The following is a 24,040-nucleotide window of genomic DNA, read 5'->3' as shown; positions in this document are numbered from 1 at the left end:
AAATCTTATTAAGCTGCTATTAATCTTCTTATATGTGAGAACCTATGTAAGAACTCATACAAGATCTCGGATAAGATCCCATGTGTGTTCCTATTTATCGTGTTGTTCATATAGGAACCTACACAGGAAACCTCATGGGATCCTGTGTTATTGCTTTTACAGAGACATAAGATCGTGCGCTTGATCTCACGCAAGTTCATCCCAGGAACATTTTCATACAGGATCTTATGTGTGAACCTGTACGGGAACCCACATAAGAACTCACAAGAGATCCTGGATGGGATCCCATATGTGTTCTCACATAGGAATTTTCAACAGGGTTAGGCCAACTGAGTTGAATAATTATAAAATTTTTATGTTTTTATTAATTTCAATATATTGCAGTTCATTGTCAACATTTGTCGATAAAATCAATAAAGCCGCGCATTTTTGCAGGTAGGTGGCAGCACTTTTTTTCTTATCCTTAAATAATTCCAGTAATTTTTTTATCAAAAGCAAAATTATTTGTTCCACGGAAATATTAGTAAAAAAATGTATTATTTTATTTTTAATAAATTAATATTTTAATAAAAAAATATTATTGGTAAAAAAAATTTATTTTAAACGTAAACCCAGTCGAAAATCCTACGCTATGTTAAGCTGAACAAAAAGTTGTTTTGAAGTATTGAGATAACCATTAGAGAATTGTGAGACAGTAGATAACTAGCTATAGAAAACTTTCAGGTTGCCTGTTATGGCCGATTTTTCGCTTCCACGGAAAGCTTGAAAATAACAAATTTTGTACGTTTTAAACAAAGCATTCAAGTAGCTTTGAGAGAGTTATCAAAGAGTTGCAGGATTTTGCATATATAAAAAGAAAGCGTTCAGGTGGCGAAAATTAAATGAAGCGTCATGGATGTTTCAGGAAACAGCGGAAAAATGACAATGATCAAAAATTAAATTTAACCTTTCTTTCCATCTTTATTTATCTCGTAAAAATATTATGTATTAGATTATTATATTTAAATATTGAAGAATTAAAGAAAAATTATTTACGTCAGACTCGGTATTTCCACAGTCTTTTTAAAAGGGTACAATTGTTTTATAAAATATCTATTAGTGATATTAAATACTTTTTTTTTAAATTAATTATTATCTTCTTTCAATTAAAAGTTAGTTGTCAATTAATTTTCAGGACAATGTGTTGCTATGTTTTTACCAAAAAGTGAAAATTACATTTGTGAAATGCCTTATGGTTGTTATGACACTTCATAAATATTTAAAAACAATATATAATGTATAAAATGTATTTTATGTATTATTATCAACGTCTGCTAAATATTTTAATAAATAATTAAAATATTTTGTAAGTTTTTAACTTTTAGTACATTGTTGTCAACCAAAATTTGTAAATAAAAATACACTGTTAAATTCATTTTCATAAATTATGAAATTCTAAAAGAATAAAGAATATATTATTTATAAAAAATATTCATAAATATCAAGTATAAAAATAATGATCTTTTTTTTAAATAAGGCGTTGTCCGCAGTGGCGAGACAGCCGGTGTGACGAGACATTAGGATATTTCAGACAGCTGAACTGACTGTGCTGGCACTTCCGGTCTGAAAGTCAAGTTTTATTGTGCTTTAACTTTACAATATAATACATACGTTTTTGATGTACGAAATATCGCTATACTGTTAATAACAGTTTCAAGATATTTTAAAAGTTTTATTTCCCATCGGTATAAGTGATAATATATAATTTCCGGAATTTTCTGAAGGGTTAAATGTTTTGAGTCTTTAGTATTTAAGTTTCCTTCAAAATTCCCAGAGCACTATGAATTATTGTTCGATGCATAGGATTATACATCGTCATTACCGAAAAATGCTTTTTCCGCATTGGCGAGACACTTGTTGTCGTCAGTGGCTTTTTTATATCTAATAATATTGTACATGTCCTAATGAATTTGATATAATTTTTGTACGTTTTGTCGACAATATTTTTCATAACTATAGTTTAAATTGAAAAAGATGAACAGGAAGAAAAGCTTATTTGTTTTTAATAACTGTGACATGGATTAGCGGCTCACAATCAAAAAAATATTTGCCTGTATATTTTTATGATTGAATGAAACAATATTATGATTTAAAGGCATCAATTATTATACTCTTTCTCTTTGATTCCTTTGTTTTTGTTACGTTTGAACGATAAAGACTCTGATTTTAAGATAGTGTCTCGCCACTACGGACGATTTTTTACGTCGGTAGTCGCGAGACATTATCGTAAATCGGCAATAACTTTTTTTTGCAATATCTGTTCTGTAACTGTATAAGTAAAATTTGCAGTATAGAGTCACACCTGTCCATGGATATATATACATACTTGATGTTCTTGAAAATGTGAGTGCTATAACAAAAAAACAAAACGTGTCTCGCCACTACCGACTCTCCCTTATTAAATATTTTGTCTTTTTTTTAAGAAATTGTATTCATTATTCAATATAAAAGGTTTTCACCGTGTTCGTATTCCTAACCCCAAATTTTGCTCAAGTTATATATAATTTTTTTCGTATATAATTTAAGTGTTTAAAAATAAACGTTTTCTTTGAAAAATAATTTTTATATAATATATAAAGAATAATTATTAATTGTATAAAACGGATTTACAAATTACTATAGAATTTTTATGATTTTTCGATTTAGTTTAATTTAATGAAATTATTCTAGTTTTCAGGAAGTGTAAAAAAGGTAATTAAATTACATATTAATTTGCAACTTGTGAAAAGCAAATAGAATTGCTTTCTTACACATTAAACCAGGCATTAGGAAAGCATTCACCAAGCAAACTGGTAGACCTTTTGCTAGAAGCTGTCCACAGATATTCAACAAGCTGTAGAAACAGCTTCCCGTTAAGAAGTCAGAAAGCTTTTTGATCACTGAATGCGAATTTGACATTAAAATTGCAAAATTTTTAAATTCAAAATAGCGGATGCAATATGGCAGGCAATGTTTTATAAAAGTCACCAAATTCACTCGAAAGTTGTTATTCAGGGGTTTTTAAGGTCGCTGGTTACGAATCTGAAGTCAAATTTCAAAAATTCAAAATGGCGGATCCAATATGGCGGATGAGAAAATCAAAAACTAATTGGATTTTCTTGAAAGTTGTTACTTGGAGGTAATTTTTTAATCCGCCATTTTGAATTTTTGAAATCAACCAATTTTTTTTTTTTAAAAATGAATTTCTTTCACCAACATTTTTGATTAAATAATACATTTTTCATCAATAATTCCGTTTAAAATTAATTTTTTCAACAATATTTTTGATAAAATAATTCTTTTTTTAAACAATATTTTTGATAAAAAAAATTAAATTTTTCATCAATATTTTTGATTAAATAATAATTTTTTTTCACCAATATTATTAATTAAAAAATTGGTTTTTCATCAATATTTTTGATAAAAAATAAAATTTAACAATAATATTTTTTATAAAAATATTAATTTTTTTAAATAAAATATTTTTTTTTTGATAAAAAATAAATGTTTGTCACCAATATTTTAGATAAAAAAAATAAATTTTCACCAATTTTTTTGATTACCCAGGCGCGAAGTGACAAGGGGTCAAGCTTTATGAAGCCTGGTTGAGGACTGGCTAGAATGTAACACCGATTTAAGCCTGCATTTCCACGCTGGGTTCAGGACTGGTGACCAAGACTGAATCAATCTTCCAGAAGTGTGATTCTAGCTTGGTCAAGCCTGTTCCCACTGTCATTTACAAAGCGTCAAACAATTATTAATAGTATAATAATATTCTTACTATATTATATAGATAATAATAATGACGCTATTGTTATTATTATTATTTATACTATGTCAAATATTATTAATAAAATTTTATGAACAATAGTATTTATTAATAATACTAGTTTAATTTACATTGTTATTATTATTATTACTATTATTATTAAAAAAGTAATTATTATTATTAATAACTAACTTAAATAACGTTATCGTTGTACTGTTACAAATAAAAGTATATTACTTTATTAACGTATCAAAAAAATTTTGAAAATTTTTTTAAAATTTTTAGATTGAAATTTCTGAAATTGTTTTTTTATTGCGTAGTATTAATTGTACATATAAACGCTTAATTGGTTTATGATTCAACATTAATTAACAGTTTTCATTCATACAAAGCTTAACCTAAGACAATTAAAATATCGCACGCTCAGAGGGATCGAACCCACGACCTAACACGCAACGCTCGCAAGAACCGTTCGCTATAACCACACGGCCACGCTGGCTTGGTGACTCCGCCTCTTTATTTGCTATAAGCCATACCATACCATTTTTCAATGGCGCGCTCTTTCTTAAAACAAAGTTTTTATCTTCCAAGTATATATCATTATTATTATTATTACCTACTATCAATAACGTATTAATTGAAATTAAAATGATTAATTAAATTGATATTTGCAATTATTACATATATTAATGCTTAATATATAATATAATAATTCTGAATTTTATGGAGAAAAAATTAATTAATAATTGTGATTAATAATATATAATAAAAATTGAATTATATATATTAATTACCTATATGCATTAAAGGTCATTTTTATTTAAATAAAAACAAATTTTGTTTAATGTGTATTTGAAATTTTTTTGAAATAAACGCGGTTTTAAATAGTCACGTGGTAATTAGTCATGGGCAGTTCTAGTACTAGTTCTTGCTAGAGATCTCTAGTCTTGTTCTTGCCATGAGCATTGTTCTTGATGTGTTCATTATTGTGCGTCGTTGAATATTTTAGAAAATTTAGTGTGCTGCGTTGTGAATGCTTAGCATAACCAATTAAATAATATCCTCAGTGTAAGAAAAAACGACTACATATATTCTCAAAAGAATGAGAATGTGTCTTGATATAAATTTAAATATTTTTGTTACATAATTGTATAATTTTACTTTTTGAACTAGTAAAATTTGTTACCTTTCTTTAGAGTTTTCATTTTTCAGCTCTTCATTCTGTACTGTAGAGCAACTAGGCTTTTTAAACTCCACAGCATTTTCTGAATCGCTTTCGTCACTCCATTGGCGATTATTTTTCAAAAAACGTAAGTTTTGTTGTCTTACAGTAGAACTTTTTTTAAAAAAGTTCATGTTGTTACTGTTTTGACAGCATTTGACAGTATCTAACCTCACAATAATACCTAAACTGACCTGACAATCTAACCTACAGAATGCAGTAAAATGGCGCTCTTTATCAAAATATTTGAAATGTTCTTGTTTTCAAAGTATTCTTATTGTCTCTAATTTTTTGAAATTTAATTTTCTAAGAGAAGAAAAAAATTTTTTATGAATTTAACATATTATTACTTAATACATATTGAATAATATATTACTAATATATAATAATAGTATGGTAATGTTTAATAATAATAATAATAATAATAATAATATAATAATAACCCACACAGCACAATATATTGCTGTAAGCTTACCTCAAGCTTACATGTAATTTTTGTAAGCTAACCCTGTAAGCTTCAGGTAAGGTCGAGGTAATATAAAAATGTCCTCCATACAGTAAGCTTACACAGTAATGTCATGGTTAACTTACATTGTAAAGTCATGGTAAGCTTACACGGTAACATCACTGTACGGTTACAGTAAGCTTACACGGTAAGCTTATATTAATTGCTAACAAAGAACAAAGTATTAATTTATCAACTTACAGTAAACAATAAATTGTTTTGCACAATTATATTTATTTTATCATTTATATAAAAAAACCCGGTAGGGTTTGCTTAAATAAATTTACTGCGCATTCGTAAGTGCCATAGAAAGCTACTGCGCATAAATATTTTAAAAAAATTATTTATTGATACCTTTGAAAACTTGCCGTGTAAGCTTACTGTAACCTTACCATGACTTTACAATGTAAGTTAACCATGACATTACTGTGTAAGCTTACTGTATGGCGGACATTTTTATATTACCTCGACCTTACCTGAAGCTTACAGGGTTAGCTTACAAAAATTACATGTAAGCTTGAGGTAAGCTTACAGCAATATACTGTGCTGTGTGGGAATAGTAATATAATAATAATAATAGATATAATTAATTCACAATAATAAATAAACACGAATAAATGTTTATTTATTATTTGTATATTTATTTTTTATATGATATTTATTTAGCCAAATTGGTAATTTTAATAACTTAATATAATTAATTATTGTTAATTATAATGAAATATATTTAAATGATAATTATTTAATTCAGTTATATTTTATTATAGACACTTATAATAAAATATAATTGAGCTGAATAATTGTATCAGAATTGATTCAAGCTTGAATGTAGAATGGACGTTCAAGCTTCGCTCATGAAGACTGAACCAGTCTTGAATCAAGCATGGAACGAGCATTGGTGTCCAATCTTGAACCAATATTGAACGACAGTGATATAAAAGCTGCTTCCAGTCTGGGTTACCCACGCTGGGCGTCCAAGCTAGAATCAACCTTTAACCCATCGTCAGCATTGGTTTTTCTCGCCTGGGTAATAAACCAATTTTTTTGATGAAATAATACATTTTTTCCACCATTATTTACGTCTCGATTTACGTTTAAAATTCATTTTTTCAAATTTTTTTTACCAATAATATTTTTTTATTAAAATATTAATTTTTTAAAAATAAAATAATACATTTTTTACTAATATTTCCGTTGAGCAAATAATTTTGCTTTTGATAAAAAAATTACTGGAATTATTTAAGGATAGGAAAAAAAGTGCTGCCACCTACCTGCTAAAAAGCGCGGCTCTATTGATTTTATCGACAAATGTTGACAATGAACTGCAATATATTGAAATTAGTAAAAACATAAAAATTTTATAATTATTCAACAATAATCATATTAAGATGCATAAAACTTATTGATTTTAATAATTATATTATCAATTTCATCATTTTTATACATTTTAGATAAAATTTCAATTTCGATCTCGTGCTCCACGAATGCTCCTCCAATTTCGTGGAGCATTTGCATCATACAATTCGCCAGGGAATACACTATTTAATGAAGAAAAATTAAAAAATATTTCAATCAATTAAATATTTATTTGAAATGAAAATAATGAGTTTCTTGCAACTCTTAATTTATTTAGTTCAATCAAATATTTCATTTTTTTATACAAATAAAAAGTATTTGATACAAGAAATTTATTAATTCTAATCAACTAAATTATTTAATATAAATAATGCGTTATTTAATGTTATTACACTATTTTATTAATGGAAAATAAAATATTTTGACCAATTAAATATTTAAGTGTAATAAGAATAATGAGTTACTTGATACTATACATTTATTTATATATATTATTTAATATTCTAAGTCCAAAAGTCAAATATTTTTTCATCAACAAAAAATTAATGTTTACAATGATTGAGAACAACGAAAAACGCGTTTTTAATAAAAATATATTTACACTTTTTTAAAAAATTCACCTGGGATGATTCATGATAATAATCATGAAGCTTATAATTAATTATATTTTATTAATTGCATTTAATTGGAAAATATAATTTAATATCTTAATTTTAACTAAATGATGTTAAGCACTTTTCTGAGTTAGGCATTTTGCAAGTTTAAATGGCATTAAGAAGTTAACATTCGATGTCACGTAGCGTGCGTAGCGTAGTAGTAAAGCGTTGGGCTCATAGTCCGTAGGTCGTAGGTTCGATTCCCCCCATGCGTTAGATTTATTTATTTCTCAGCCCACACAGCACCCAAAATTTCCTGAAACTTGACAGAGCCTCACACGGCTAGGTTCGGAAACTTCAGTGGCAAGGTTCATACAAGTTTGTGTCGATGTTTAAATGACCACATGAAAAGAATATTTACACGAAAATTTGAGGAAATATTACACTATAAATATTCACGTGCAATTTCAGTCAATGTTGTGTCAATATTCACCTATACTTATTATATTAGTAAATGAAATTTTTATAACTAGGCGAAAATGTAATTTCAATATTGACACAACATTGACTGAACGTTGCACGTGAATATTTATGTGTAATATTTCCTCAAAGTTTCGTGTGAATATTCTTTTCATATGGACATTTGAACATCGACACAAACTTGTATGAACCTTGACACTAAAGTTTCCATTTGAGGTTCAGTCAAGTTTCAAGGAATTTTGGGTGCTGTGTGGAAGGTTTACGTTTAATTATTAATTCTATGTATGAATTAGTTGAAGAATAAAAATATCCCATCATAACATATTTTTTAGTTAATTTAATTATTATTACTTTTAATCTACAACCGCGAGTTAATTAACTAGAACGTTAATTAATAAATTCAATTTGAGTATGAAGTTAATTTAAAAATGAAAGAATTAGTAAATAAATATGTTATTTATTCAATTCAAATTTTGATTTACTTGAATCAAAAAAATCTTACATTTTATGCAAATAAATTATGTATTTGGATCAAATAAAATAATAATTGCCGCAATTAAAGAGGTTTTAGTTTCAATTAAAACAATTACTTATGACAAATAATCGAATATTTGATTCAAGAAAATTTTTAGTTGTTTCAAGAAAAATATTTTATTAATGCAAATAAATATTTATTTGAATCAAAAAACATGCAGTATTGAATAGAATAATTTCCATAATTGATTGAAATAATTATTTATTAGTTTGAAATATTTCATTTATTTGATTTGAATACTTTGTATTTGATACAAATTATTATTTATTTGGTACGATAAATTAAAATACTTAGGTTTAGTAAATGTGTATTTGGTTCAAGTACATGTTTATTGGATATTAGACAAGTAAATGATGTATTTGGATCAAATACTTTTTATTTGATCAAAATAATTTTTTTTAGTGTATAAAATATATTACGTATTATAAAGTAATTGAGAAACTAATTTGACTCAATTAGTGAAAAAAAAATTATTTTTAGAATTTGCCTCGCTTATTTTTTAACGAAAATTAATTTCTATAATAAATTTGTCCTTGAAATCGTTGGCGTTCTGCGAAATTAAAATTAAAATGAATCTCTACGTTTCTCTTCGAGTTTTATAGCTTTGTTTGTGCCACTTGAAAGACAAAAGAAAGATTTTTACTTTAATTCTTTAAATAAAAAACTGGTAGTGTCAAAGATTAAGTAAAATAGCATTTGCTACTTGATTCAATGCAAATTATTCCCTTATATATATAACTATATATATAACTATTCATTCATTTATTTCACTTAAATATTTTCTTTATTTGATACAAATAAAAAGTATTTGACACAATAAATTTATGTAATTGATTCAAATAAACTGAATTATTTAATACAAATAATTAGTTATTTAATCCTAATACACTATTTTATCAAGGCAAATAAAAAAATATTTCAATCAATTAGGGGAGAGTTGCCAGTTATGAGACGGGTTTTGTTTTTGACTTATAAATTGTAAATGGGTAAACGAAATTGAAAAAAAACACCATTCGAAAAGTAAAGTAAATACGCAACTTTTATTCAGAGGAAGTATAATATTTAGAAGAACTCAAAAAATTTTATGATCAACTTTTTGAGCACATGTTTTTTGTCAAAAAAAAAATTGTCCAGTTGTGAGACACTTATAAAAAGTTGTTAAAATTTAAAAACTTTTGCTTAAAATCTTATGTTTATTATAAATAGTTAAATATATTAATGATATATATCATTGTATACAAAATAATATTATTATTTATTTTTTTTTATTTATTTATATTAAATATGCATAAGAGCATTAAAATTGACTTTTTCTAATTCGGTTGACTTTATTTTATTTGACATGCCCAAAAATACGGGAAAAGAAATTAAAACAATATTTAAATACTGTGTTGTCAAAAGAACACAACGAACTAAACTGAACTGAGCGTTTTAAGCTATATAAAAAAAGTATAGGCTATCCCAGATGGATGGCGCCACCGTCTCACAACTGGTAACATGTTGTGTCTCACAACCAGAAATTGGCGCTATTTTTAAAAACGAAAAAAAATTCTTTTCAACCGTAGATTTTGAAAAATGCAATATTGCATCACAAAGTATAAGGAAAGTACTAAGTGAAAATGCATAACATTTACCTTTACTAATTAATTAACTTAGAAAAAAAGTAATTTGCTTATATTGAAAAAATGGATTTTAGTCGATTCTCACGAGACGACTGCTTTTCCCCGAAACGACAAAATGTCGAATGGACAAAACGTCGAAAAGCAAAACGTCGAATGGACAAAATGTCGAAAAGTCAAGACGTCGCATAGTCAAAACGTCGAATAGTCAAAACGTCGAAAGCTCAAAATGTCGAAAAGCCAAGACGTCGAACAGACAAAATGTCGAATAGCCAAAACTTCGAACAGACAAAATATAGAATTGCCAAAATGTCGAATTATCAAAATGTCGAATAGTCAAGAAGTCGAATGATTGAAACGTCGAATAGCCAAAACTTCGAACAGACAAAATATAGAATTGCCAAAATGTCGAATTATCAAAATGTCAAATAGCCAAAAGATCGAACGGACAAAATATCGAATCGCCAAGACGTCGAACGGACAAAATGTCGAATAGCCAAAATGTCGAAAAGCCAAGACGTCGAAAAGTCAAAACTGCGAATGGACAAAATGTCGAAAAGTCAAGACGTCAAATGGTCAAAATGTCGAATGGACAAAATATCGAGACGTTATTTTGCTCTGAGTTTCCCTTCTATATAATGCACACTAGTTTAACTGTTTAAAATTAAAAAATTGTATTTATAAAGATAAAAATATTAATTATTCTCATGTCAAAAAATTTTTATTATTATTATTATTATACTATAATAATTACTTTAGTATTATTATTATTATTATTATTATTATTATTATTATTATTATTATTATTATTATTATTATTATTATTATTATAAAAAAAATGTAAAAAAAACATTAAAAACAATACAACTAGCGATATCTATCGAGTGTTAAACGCAACACAAACTAGTGCATTATATAGAAGGGAAACTCAGAGCAAAATAACGTCTCGATATTTTGTCCATTCGACATTTTGACCATTTGACGTCTTGACTTTTCGACATTTTGTCCATTCGCAGTTTTGACTATGCGACGTCTTGACTTTTCGACATTTTGTCCATTCGACAGTTTGGCTTTTCGATATTTTGTCCATTCGACGTTTTGCTATTCGACGTTTTGTCCATTCGACATTTTGTCGTTTCGGGGAAAAGCAGTCGTCTTGATTCTCACAACACGGTGTTGGCATTTAATACAAGCAATATATATATATCCGCTTCAGTGTACACGCAAAAGTTGACTCATATAAAAAGAAATGTTTTTATATAAACCCGTGTGGAAAAGTGATGTGGGCCCCCAGTGGGGGCCCTTATGGATCGCCCTCATGCCATGAGGGGCGCATATGGATGATCCATAGGGGCCCCTCATGGAAACGACATGCTCATCGATGAGGGCGCCCCTACGGGCGCCCTTATGGGCCCTCACGTTTGACCTCATCTTGCCCTCAAGTTTGCCATAATGTTTTTAATCAATAATATTAATAATAAAAGTTAATTAATAATAAATAAGCTTAAGTTATGAATAAATAACATATTTATTTAATAATTATTCAATTTTAAATTCTTACTCAAATTGAATTTATTAATTAACGTTCTAATTAATTAACTGTCGGATATAATTAAAAGTAATAATACATTAATTAATTAAATAATTAAAAAATATGTAATTTATGCATACTATTAACGGATATTTTCATTTTTCAATTAATTCATACATAGAATTAATGATTAAACGCAAACCTGAGAAAGAAATAAATCTAACGCATGGGGGGAATCGAACCTACGACCTACGGACTATGAGTCTAACGCTTTACCAACTACGCTACGCACGCTACTTCAAAACGGATGCTAACTTCTTGATGCTATTTAAACTTAAAAAATACCTAACAAAGAAAAGTGCTTAACATCATTTAGTTAAAGTTAAGATATTAAATTATATTTTCCAATCAAATGCAATTTATAAAATAAAATTAATTATATGCTTTATGATTATTATCATGAATCATCTCAGGTGAATTTTCAAAAAAAGTGTAAATATATTTTTATTAAAAACGCGTTTTTCGTTGTTTTGAATCATTGGAAACATTAATTTTTTGGTGATAAAAAAATATTTGACTTTTGGACTTAGAAAATTTTGCTAATCGATCATGAGGGCGATCCATGCGGGGCCCCTACGTTGCCCCTCATGGGCCCCCGCCGGGGGCCCCAAACTCTTGAGGGCAAGATCGTGGCTTTTTCTACACGGGAAGCAATCGGCTTTTTAATATTACGCGTTAAAAAAAATCGACTGTCTCACAACTGGCAACTCTCCCCTAAATATTTATTTGATATAATAACTTTATTTAATGGATTCAAGTTAACTAAATTATTTAATACTAATACACTATTTAATGAAGACAAATTAAGAAAAATATTTCATTCAATTAAATATTTATTTGTAACAAAACTAATGAGTTACTTGCAACTATGAATTTATTTATTACACTCAAATATTTCGTTTTTTTGATACAAATAAATATTATTTGATACAATAAATTTATTTTATTGATTCTAATCAACTAAATTATTTAATATAAATAATGCGTTATTTAATGTTATTACACTATTTTATTAATGGAAAATAAAATATTTTGACCAATTAAATATTTAAGTGTAATAAGAATAATGAGTTACTTGATACTATACATTTATTTATATATATTATTTAATATTCTAAGTCCAAAAGTCAAATATTTTTTCATCAACAAAAAATTAGTGCTTACAATGATTGAGAACAACGAAAAACGCGTTTTTAATAAAAATATATTTACACTTTTTTAAAAAATTCACCTGGGATGATTCATGATAATAATCATGAAGCTTATAATTAATTATATTTTATTAATTGCATTTATTTGGAAAATATAATTTAATATCTTAACTTTAACTAAATGATGTTAAGCACTTTTCTGAGTTAGGTATTTTGTAAGTTTAAATGGCATTAAGAAGTTAACATTCGATGTCACGTAGCGTGCGTAGCGTAGGTTGGTAAAGCGTTAGGCTCATAGTCCGTAGGTTCGATTCCCCCCATGCGTTAAATTTATTTATTTTTTATAGGTTTGCGTTTAATCATTAATTCTATGTATGAATTAGTTGAAAAATGAAAATATCCGATCAGAACATATTTATTAATTTTTTAATTAATTTATTTATTATTACTTTTACTCTATAACCGCCAGTTAATTAACTAGAACTTTAATTAATAAATTCAAATTGAGTAAAAATTTAATTTCGAAATGGAAGAATTAGTAAATAAATATGTTGATGTTAAATATGACTGAGGTAAATGAAGACTTGAGGAGCAGAACAATAAAGAAACAATAATTGTATATAAATTAAAATTTATTTCTAATGTTTAATAATTTATTTAACATATATAAGTCAATATTTTCATTTTTTTTATTTTTACCATTTGGTAAAAAAAAACTTTTTTTGTTTAAAATAAGATTATTTTTTTCATTTTTAAATTAATTTGTTTAAATTAAAATTGAAATTAATAATTCTTATTAATTTAATCAATTAAATTTAAATTATATAACATAAAAATAACAATAATTAAATAAATATATTTTTATTGATTTAATTTGTTATTATGAATATATGTTATCTTAAATAAAATTTTATTTATGCCTACTTGTTTTACTTGTAAATATTAGCTTAATAAAATAAAAACTTCAAATCAATTAAACTTATTATTTATAATATAATTTACATAATATAATAACAGCCAGAAGCATATATATATGCACATCAAAGATTGTGAAAGACGGAATTAGAATGCTAGCTAGTTACTGTAGCGAATTTAGTGACACCTGCTTGACGGACTTAGGGTAAGTGTATGAATTACTGCTGATGCGCCAATTACTGCGATTTTTATAAAATTAGTAAAACTTAGTAATTGAGAAAATAAAACTGTTTCAAAATGACTTTAAAACTTATTCCAAATGATATTTGATATTATATTCACTAATGATGCATATTTCGACTATTATCAAATTATTTATTCAAGTTACAATTGAACCTATCACAGTAATTAGAGCATGCGTATATTTTTCTCATGCTGCTATTACTGTGGTCTATCCAGTCAAACTAACCTCTAAATCAACACTTTTAGCGTTGCAGTAATTGGTGCACACCATTCGCAGTAATTCATGCAAACTTGCAGTAATACCAGCATATGCCATTTTTAAAAAAGTTAATATTTTTAATAATATATTTGTTATTTCTTCAAGTTTAAAGTATCGTTTCTATTTTAATAGACACTAATAGTGATTTAACAAAAAGAATTAAATCATTATTTCATTTACACTTTTATTATTTTATCATTACAGTCGGTCTTGGGTTGTACATCACAGTAATTGGGACATTTACTCTATATTAATTTTGCATGACGGTATCCTAGGCCGCATCTTGGTAAATTCTAGACAGCCTACTGTACGAACTTGTACAAAATTTTCAAGTAAGCATTCTTGACAATAAGTAGCTAAATTCTAGAAAAGCTACATATCTATTTATCGGCCACGATAAATTTCTACACGGGAACGTTTACGATCAACGATTAGAAAACAAATTATTTTTTAAGACGGAAAATTATAAAAAATTTGATTTGAAAAAATGTTTTTTATAACATTTTGATCAATATACATTGCAAACAATATTTTTGAGGCGAAAATTCATAGAATTTTCCATTTAAAAAAATTTTTTTTTGAAAATGGTTTATCATAAACGATGAGAACTTCAGCACCTTTAAATTTTACTAAATATAATACAGGCATGCAGCAATTTGGCATTATGAATGCGGTGTCCAAAATGCTCCATCACGTCAAGTTTTTGGCACTTTTTGAAAAATTGTGAGGCAAAATCCAGAAGTGATAAAAACTGCTATTATCAGAAATTAAAGCTTAATTCGTGCCCTTTCAAATGAGCCCACAGTCGACTCATATGCTTCAACCCTTAGAGTAGGGAGTGACTTTTTGTACAGGAGTGCAAAAATGTGCAAACCTGTTGCTAAAAAATTTTCTCGTTTCACAACCTCTAAAAACAACCCTTAAATAAAATCTTTTTAAAATCCGAAATATCTGTAGAAAAAATTCAAAATGTTATATTAATCATTTTTCTACATTGAATAACCATAAAAAGAATTTAAAACCTCTCCCTGTTCGAAAATAACTTCTTATTTTCCTCCAAAAACAACCCTTAAATTTTAATTTATTATAATAAATTTATTGACAACTGAAAAATATTAAAACTGTGTAATTACTAATTAGTGAAAACTTTTGCTAATACATTAATAAATTTTAACTAATACATATAGCAAAAAGTAATTCACTAATTCTAATTAGTCAAAATTTTTATCAATTCGGAATTAAAGAGCAAAAAATACGAATTTTTCAGCGTTTTTGGTTAAAAACGAAAAAGTAATTTGACTTAAATAAGAAAATTGCTTTTTAATTTTTTAAAAAAATGTTTTTAAAAATTTAATGGAAACGACCATTTGAGTTAAATCATTATTTTAATATAAACGACTCTAATTCAAATCATTGACAACAAAATTAAATTGTTTTTCATCCCTAATTTTGATATAAAATATTTACCCTATTATTCTTATTCATTTAATAATACTTTTTAAAAATATTTTCAATTAATAATATTTCTACATTAATAATTTCATTAGTTCTAGTGGTTGCTCAAAACATACACCGAAGAAAAAAAATTATTTCATTCATATAAAAAAATGACAATTATGAAATAATTATTTATTTAAATTAAATAAGCTGTACTAATGCTAATAATTTCTGTGTTTCAAACAAATATCATTTTTAATTTACTCAATTCATAATTATTTGATAATAGTCAAGTAACCAATTACATATTTGAATCATATTAATTTTTTCCAGTGTAATACTCAACGTTCTGTTTATTTATTTTTATTTATTAAATTATGTAAATAAAAAGTTAAGTGAATAATAAAAAGAAAGAAACAATTAATAAAATTTATAAACAGTTTGACACGATTTGAATGATCGTTATTGTTCAAATTAACATTTTTTTAAATTTCTAAATAATAAATCACTCAATCCTTGTTTTTAAAAAACAAACAAATTTCATTACAATGGACAGAAAAAAAATATCTGTTGAATTGCATTTTCTTTAAACTCTGCCGTTGTTGACAAAGCAGAAAAGAAGGTTAAGTAATCTCCATTTAATTGACTGCATTTAGGTGAAGTTTGACGACTGTCGATTAGATTAATTAATTAACCAATTGAGTTACAGGATAAGAAAAAAGAAACAACCAATTAAAAGTCACGAATCCTACCTCCTAAGCACTGAGAAACCCCGAAACCGAGCAACCCCCGATTTTGTAATTTTTCCATTATTCCAAAAAACTGTCAATTTAAAAAGAATTTCTCCGTTAAAAAGAGAGAGAGAGTGACAACCCGCTGCAACTCACCCTCGTCGTCGACTGATTCGTCTGGCGTCGACGAACACGTCTGAGCATTCGCCTGGATCAGCTGCGTCTGTCGATTCTCCCTGAGGCGGGTGAAAAAATCGACCGCGTAATCCACAATATCTCCCGGTTGTTCCAGTAGATAGTTGATGGTAAATTCCAGCAAAATATCCCTCAAGTCGTCGGGCACTGTTATTTTCCCGTCATTTCGTTGACAGCTCATTTTCATTCAACAAATTCCTGATTTTTTCTTTTTTTATCAAACTTGTCACCCGCACACGACACTTAACCAACCCCCACACTCACACACACAAAAAAATTATCTAACCTCCTTTCACGTTAGAATGACAATTTGACTATTTCTCCGAATTGACAGTAAGAGAAATTTGAAAACTGCGGAATATTAGGTAAAATTATTCACTCCCCGTTACAACGAGAGAGATTCACGGAAAATTGTGTCCATTCCTGGATTTCGTGTGATCGCGAATGGGCAAATAGCACACACACACATCCGCGCACACGAGCTGATTCCGAACGCCGAAAATGTTCACGGCACAGTTTCTCTTTTACCAAAAACGATTTCGCAAAATTCACCACGCCTTGTTTGTACTTTTTATATATAAAGAAATTCACGTCACGTACACAACCGTCTGGAAAAACAGATGATAATGGGGACTTGAGAGAGATTCACATTCGCCTTGCCTTCAGCAAAAATGGCGAACACGGGACTTTGCAGGCGTGCGCTTGATTCGCGCAGTTAATTTCGTTCCCAATTTTTGTAAAAAAAACCGCATAAACAATATTACTCTACTCCCGTGAGTAAAATTATTTTTTGCCATAAAAGTTTATGCAAATGTAATAAGAATTTTTATTGATTTTGTATAGTTAGGGATTTTGAAGGAACTTGAAATTCCGGAAGTCAAGTGTGTAACGATCGAACAATTTTGGCACGAGATTTTAAATAGAAACATATAAAAAGAGAAAAATACAAACTGAGAAAAATCTGTAGATTTTTATAATTGACGACACGAGTAAATAAATACATGTTAAAAATATTGAATTTATATACTGTTAAAAGGGAAAAATAATACAGTTTAGTCTGCTTGATATTTTCGCGCCAAGTTTTAAAAATCAATTGCGACACCTATTAGATACATTCACAACTTTTCTCGTATGCTGTCGTCTACTACATCCGGTTTGTCGGAATAGTGATTGTTTTTCTTGCCTCGAATTTGTTAAATAAAACTAAATTGCCGAAATGGATAAAGAACAATTTGACAATTTTCTTGGTGGCTCGCAAGAATTGCCACATGAGGCGAATATTCTTAAAATTGCTTCGGCAAGAGCCAATGAAATCGCCGCTATGACTAATTCACTCGGTTTGTAAACATCAATTATAACCTCAAAATTTTAAAAATCAATTATATCAAATAACTTATATATATATATAATACAATTAATGTTTATGATTTATCTTTCAAAAATGTATAAAATAATGTTTTAATTGTTTTTCTATAAAACAGTAACGTTAAACGCTGGTTTGTGATTTTTAAAATTATGTTTAAAATTAATGTGTTTGAAAATCATAATCTATATTTATTATTATTAATTTTAATTCTTTTATTATTCGTCGATAATCAAGAATATTGTAAGTCGGTTTCATTATGTGATGATTAATATTTTATAAGACATTACCGATTGGTTATCATTATTATAATTATTAAAGCTCACCATCAAAACACTTACTTTTTCTTAAAAAATCATAAATTTAATATTAATGACATAAAATTTTTGGTTTTTTAAATAAAAAAAATTATATCTTTAAAATTATTAAGTTCTGTAACTTCAAAATACAATGTTTTAATCCAAAACACTCTGTAAATGAAAATCAATATCTAAATTACAGGCCTCGGATTATACAATTTTTCTACTTATTTAAATAAGATGAGACTTTTTATACTTTTTTTTTACATTTTTTTTACAAAATTTTTAAACAAGATACGTCTTCTTTAGTATACAATGCAGATATTATACAGATCTTTATTTCAATTATTTAACAAATTTTTAACTAAAATTTTTCTCTAAATTAATTATTTTTTATAATCTTAATGAAATTTTTCAAAAATTTAATTATCTTAAATTATTTTTCAAATTAAAAATTTTATGAAATTCAATAATTGTTTAAAATTTTTTTTAAAAAATTCTCAAATAGAATTACCAAAAATTTCAATTTAAAACCTTTTAAAATTTAATTATTTTTAAAATTTTCCACCAACAGTTTTTGAAATTTGATAATTTCAATTATAACTCTTCAAAAATTGAATTATTTTTAATGATTTTTATAATATGCTTCAAAAATTCAATTATCTGAAAGCAATTTTCAATTACAAAATTTGTAAGTTCAATTCTAAATTCTGATTGGTCCTGAAAATTTAGTTACTCAGCTTTAAAATCCTGGTCGGACAATTTTCGTATCCCACGAAAGGATAAAGTTATATAAGATTTAACAGAGCACTGGAAATGGCTTTTTTTACACCATCTGGTGGGGTCAACAAGCCACTTTGCGATTTGGGCAAAATATATTATCAATTTTTGTTTTTTCACGTTTTTTCTTTATTTATATAACAAATAATATTATTTTAATAAATTTTAAAGAATATTAATATTAATTCGAATGTAACAATAATATAAAATATAAGAGAAAAATCTTCTTCCTTCGCTTTCAATCGATGCATTTTTTAATATTATTTCACAAGCTGATTATAAAATATTCAATATTTTAAAAGTTACGTAAAGAATTTTAAAAAACCATGTTTTTGTTATTTTTAAATGTTTTTTAAATTGACAGAATATTTTCCAATATGTGTACGTCCGCATGAAAAGGTACCACTTTAGTTTCTTTCATAAGGGCGATATTTGCATTAATGCTCACGCAAAAATAATCCTTATTGTAATCGACAAAGTGGTCCGTTTTCATGCGGACGTACACATATATCAAAAGATACGTCTAAAAAAATTGAACAGAATTAAAAAAAACATCTGTAGGTGTCTAAAGATTTATCAAAATATACGGGCAAAAATCATTTTTTTTTTAAGAAGTAAAAAACCCGAAAAAATATAAATAGTTAAATTTGATTTCCAAAAATTCATAACCTTATATTTATTTATAATGAGTGTATTTAGCTATTAATTAATTAGATGTTAAGATATATTCTTCAAGTTGTAAAATTGAAGTTTAGGTAAAGTGAAATAATTGGTAGGTGTTCTTTTTATTCACAGAAAATCCTCAACAAACAAAGTTAATTTTCCAAAAACTTCCACGTCACATGCGTAGACGGATAATGTCGCACAATGTCAAGCGAATGCCTCAACGATTACGGGAATCTCATCATAATCAAATGTTAAAATCGGGATTGCCACCGGAAAAAAATAAAGTCCCATCTAGAAAACATCGTCGACGACCACGAAACCTTCTACTTGAATACAATCGCCGCAAACGAGACAAATTTTGGCTTGAGACTCATATTTGGCATGCAAAACGATTTAATATGATGGAAAAATGGGGATTTAAATTAGCCGAACATCCAAACGATAAATGTTTTAAAGCAAATTATAGAGCAATAGCAGCTCATTCGTTAATTCAAGATATTTCTTATTACACCTGCGTGGAAATTTCAGGATCTTCAAAAATTTTAATATCATCCCTTCAGGAACATTGCGATCCATCTTTTAATTTTCAGCAGGAGTCATTTCTTAAAGGCGAGAAAGAAGGATCCATTATGTTTTACAAAAAAGGCGGTTTTCCTCATTCTCCTCTAGGAAATATAAATTTTATGTGGAAGTCGGAAAATTTGAATTCGAATGAATGTGCAAGTTTTCGTTCGATTTGGCTTTGGATTCACCCGGGAAATTATCAGGAAATATTTTACGATCTTGTTTCCAATTTTGGATTTGAGTTGAAATCTCCTGTTGACTGTATGGAGGTTTTTGAAAAAGAAGACTTTAACGATGTTAAAAAAATGCCCTCGGCTTTTAAAATACTGAAAGAAATGAAACTGACAGTTTTTAGAAATGAAAGGGAATGTGAGATGACAATACTTAGAAACTCATTAAATCGGTTCCGAATTAGTGGACCGCTGACTTTATGTGCTTTAACGGATGCTTTAAAATTTCCAAAAATCGACGTGGAATCAAATGTTGAAGCTTTCGATAAAGTAATGGACGAAAATGAAGAAACAATGTTGACGCGTCAAGAAAATGATTGGTATCCTTCTTTCTATTCAAAGCCGGAAAATGTAGAAGCTTTCAAGTGTCAAAAAAACTTATTCGAAAAGCTGAAAACTCTCAAGTCTACGAACCAAATTCCCGACAATTCAATAATTGCTTTAACAGTTTTGGATCCGCGATTTTTTGCCCCAGAGAAAAGAACCAAACCGGATCCTAAAATAGAAACTGAAGATTTATATTTGGAGGAGGAAAAAAATGTACTTCCTGATTTTGTAAATCACAGTGGCATTTGGGACATGGAAATTAGAACTAATGTGACAAAGAATTGCTTAGCGACGAGTCAAATCAATAAAATGCGACGACAAGTTTTGGTTCCGGGAATGGAAAATGATGAATGGTTTGACGAGGACAAAATTCAAAAGATTCCAATTCTTTTGATTCATAAACCCGGAATTCGAAGACCTGGCGGTGTTACCCACAGGAGAAATGGTATGTTTTACTTAATTATGTTTTTTAAAAAATAACTTCTTGCATAAGTGTCTGCTGCTAAAAGGAAAAACGATTTTTGACTGAATTCTGATTAAAATTTTTTTTAGTACTGCTTTATAATTTTTTATCAATTTTTTTATCAAGCCATTTAAGAGATAATTATAAGTTTTTAGAAATTTACGTTACTTTTTTTAATTTATTTCTCACAAAAAATACGGAAAAATTTTGTAAAATGATATTACCAATAGATTTTCAAGGTTTTGTAACTGAAAAATAATTTGTCATTTTTAACAATGTATGTACTGATCGATTTTTTTAAAAACTTTTTTGTGAAGAAACCCGTTTTGGGAGTTTATATAAAATGTTAAAGAAAATCCTTCAGTACATACATAAAAATGACAAATTATTTTTGAGTTGCAAAACTTAAAATTTAAATTTCATATATATAAAAATATCTTGTAACTTTGTCATTTTTAGTCCGATTCAAAGTTCTTCTTTTAAAAATCTTTTAATATGTTTTTTTTTCTATATTTTATCAAAGCTTCCGTTCCATTTTCAATTTCCTTTTCATTTATTTCGTCTTATTCTTAAACCTTCTTCTTTTATTTTTATTTCTCCTTGCTCCTTTTACATTTTTTTTTTTTATATTTTTTGTTATAAATATTTTTATTTATTTTTTATCCTGGAAAGATTTTTTTAAACTAAAAAAATTAATAAACATTTAAAACAAATAAATAATACCTACCTTTAAATTAATAATTTATTTATTTATTTCTAAAATGCTGAAAAAAAGATGTTCTAAAGATCATCTAAAAAAGTCCCAACGGGTATCGTTTTTTAATGACATTTACTCGTATCTAATCGAAGCTTTTTAAAAAAGTTTCATTTTTAACAAACTGTCGGAGTTTTAACGAAAGATTTGATTTTAAAAAAAAAATCGATTTTATTATGGCTATAAAAAAATGAATGAAAAAGATGTGTTTCAATCAGATTGTAGATAGTGTGCTATATTTGAGATCAATCGATCAAGCCATCTTTGAGAAAAGTTGTCCATCAATTGAAAAAATCTGATTTCGAGAAAAAAGCGTTTAAAATTTTAATTATATGTAGTTTATGCAAAAGTAAAAAAATTATTAATCAACTTACATAATATTTGCAGCTTCTGCAACATTTTGCATTTTCTAGTACTATTTTAAGTACCGAGAAATTACTATAAAGAACTCGACTTTACTTTGCTAAAAGTTGCATTTTTCAATTAAAATTGATCGAATCAGTCTGAAATTTTCAGGAAATACTTCTGAAACAGTCTACTTTCAGAAAATGATATAAGCCCAAAATCAATTTTTTTTAATTTCAACTCGTTTACCCCCTTAATTTATTTTATTGTTTAACATTTTTTCTAAAAAAATTTGTTTTTTCTTTTAATGTTCACTTTTTTGGCAAAGAATTGAAATAATTTATTCTTTAAATTAATTAATTCTTAATTTTCTTTAATTAAAATTTGTATTTTTAAAATTGAAAAAATGGTTTCTTTTCAGGATTTGCTTCTGGATTCGATGTCATTATACCGGAAAATTGGGCCTTGTCATTTTGGCTATCATTTATTTTCCGTTGCGTTCGACCCGGAGGACTCAGGGAATCTCGATCCATGATTTTTGAGACACTAAATATGTCGTCACCGGATATTTTTCATCCTGGATCACCAGCCTACGAACGTGAAGCAATCCATCAACGGCAAATACTCAAAGAAGATTATTTTAAACATCCACCAAATCGACGAGTGAATTTCACAAAATTTGCAATTACCACACCTTTTTTTTGCGAATGGGGTATTCTGACAAAAGAATGGGGAGCTCAGGGTGAATTTTTCACTCTTAGAAACAAAGCACTACTGGAAAATCTCGACGAAAATCTTACGCGAAGGAAAAGTAAGTCATTTTTAAAGACGGATACATCTTTGAATGTTGAGCCATTTTCTTCTGAATTAGATAAAAATTATTTGGTGCCAATTAAAGTGACAATCGAACGAAAAGGAGTACCGGAAAATTTTTCCATAATTTGTTTGCCGACTGAGGATGATTTGAAAACATTCAAGAAAAATCGGAAATGGTCGGGACCTGTCGAAAGTCTTAAATCTGACGCAAATGAAAAAGAGAGATTGAACTCGAGGAAGAAACACTTGGAACTGTTGAAAAAGTTGAGAAAGCAAAGAGTGAGAATGAAAAAAAAACTCGAGAGTGTGAGAAATGAAAGTGATAAAAGTGATGAAAATGATGATGGATTTCTAAATGAAATTAAAATGATTAGGAAAAAATGTTTAAATGGTAATAAGACCATTATTGAGACTCAGGCACGAAAAATGGAAGAACTTTGTATACCAAAATGTAGTCGTGTAAGATTTTCCTGTGATCGAGAAGTTATGGGATTCGTTGAGCAGGGCGGATTTTGTCTCTCGGAAGCAAGAGGCGTTGGTCGAGGTTACATTGTTTTAGAAGCTTTAAAAAATTTAATTTGTCAAAAAAGAAATCTTGTTCTAATTCGAAACACACAGTCGAGAAAATACAGATTTGCGAATCTCGAAGTTCTAATCACCTGAAAATGTGAAATTTTTGTCATTAGAAATAAAATAAATTTTTAAAAATAAGAAAAAATTTAATTTCTTAAACTCTAAAACATTGAATCAAATTAAGCTCTGAAAGATTTAACATTTATGTACCTTAATCATGCAGTATTATAACTATTAA

The 24,040-nt window shown here is 27.4% G+C and overlaps 2 protein-coding genes across 3 annotated transcripts in view; one reads left to right on the top strand and one right to left on the bottom strand.

Annotated features, from left to right (window-relative positions):
- Nucleotides 1-17,321, bottom strand: part of LOC127286257 (cAMP-dependent protein kinase type II regulatory subunit) — a 251,632-nt gene extending 234,311 nt beyond the window's left edge. Inside the window, exon 1 of one of the 2 annotated variants that reach the window (XM_051312631.1) lies at nt 16,584-17,321. In XM_051312631.1, coding sequence (XP_051168588.1) covers nt 16,584-16,809 — 226 coding nt within the window. In that variant the 5' untranslated portion in view covers nt 16,810-17,321. Of the gene's footprint in view, nt 1-16,448 lie in introns of both variants that reach the window. The other variant, XM_051312632.1, reaches the window with a different exon arrangement.
- Nucleotides 17,322-17,764: 443 nt separating this feature from the next.
- LOC127286255 (ribonucleases P/MRP protein subunit POP1) lies at nt 17,765-23,947 on the top strand. The gene is made up of 3 exons (XM_051312629.1): nt 17,765-17,959; nt 19,860-21,296; nt 22,835-23,947. Exons 1-3 carry the CDS (start codon nt 17,839-17,841, stop codon nt 23,890-23,892), a joined length of 2,616 nt encoding a protein of 871 aa, XP_051168586.1. The 5' UTR covers nt 17,765-17,838; the 3' UTR covers nt 23,893-23,947.
- Nucleotides 23,948-24,040: the final 93 nt, after the last annotated feature.

The sequence above is a fragment of the Leptopilina boulardi genome, unplaced genomic scaffold (assembly GCF_019393585.1).
Source record: "Leptopilina boulardi isolate dan_hultmark-lab unplaced genomic scaffold, ZJU_Lbou_2.1 LbouV2_351, whole genome shotgun sequence".
Classification (NCBI taxonomy): Eukaryota; Metazoa; Arthropoda; class Insecta; order Hymenoptera; family Figitidae; genus Leptopilina; species Leptopilina boulardi.
The sequence above is the reverse complement of the archived record's forward strand: the minus strand, read 5'-3'. Positions and strand labels throughout refer to the sequence as shown.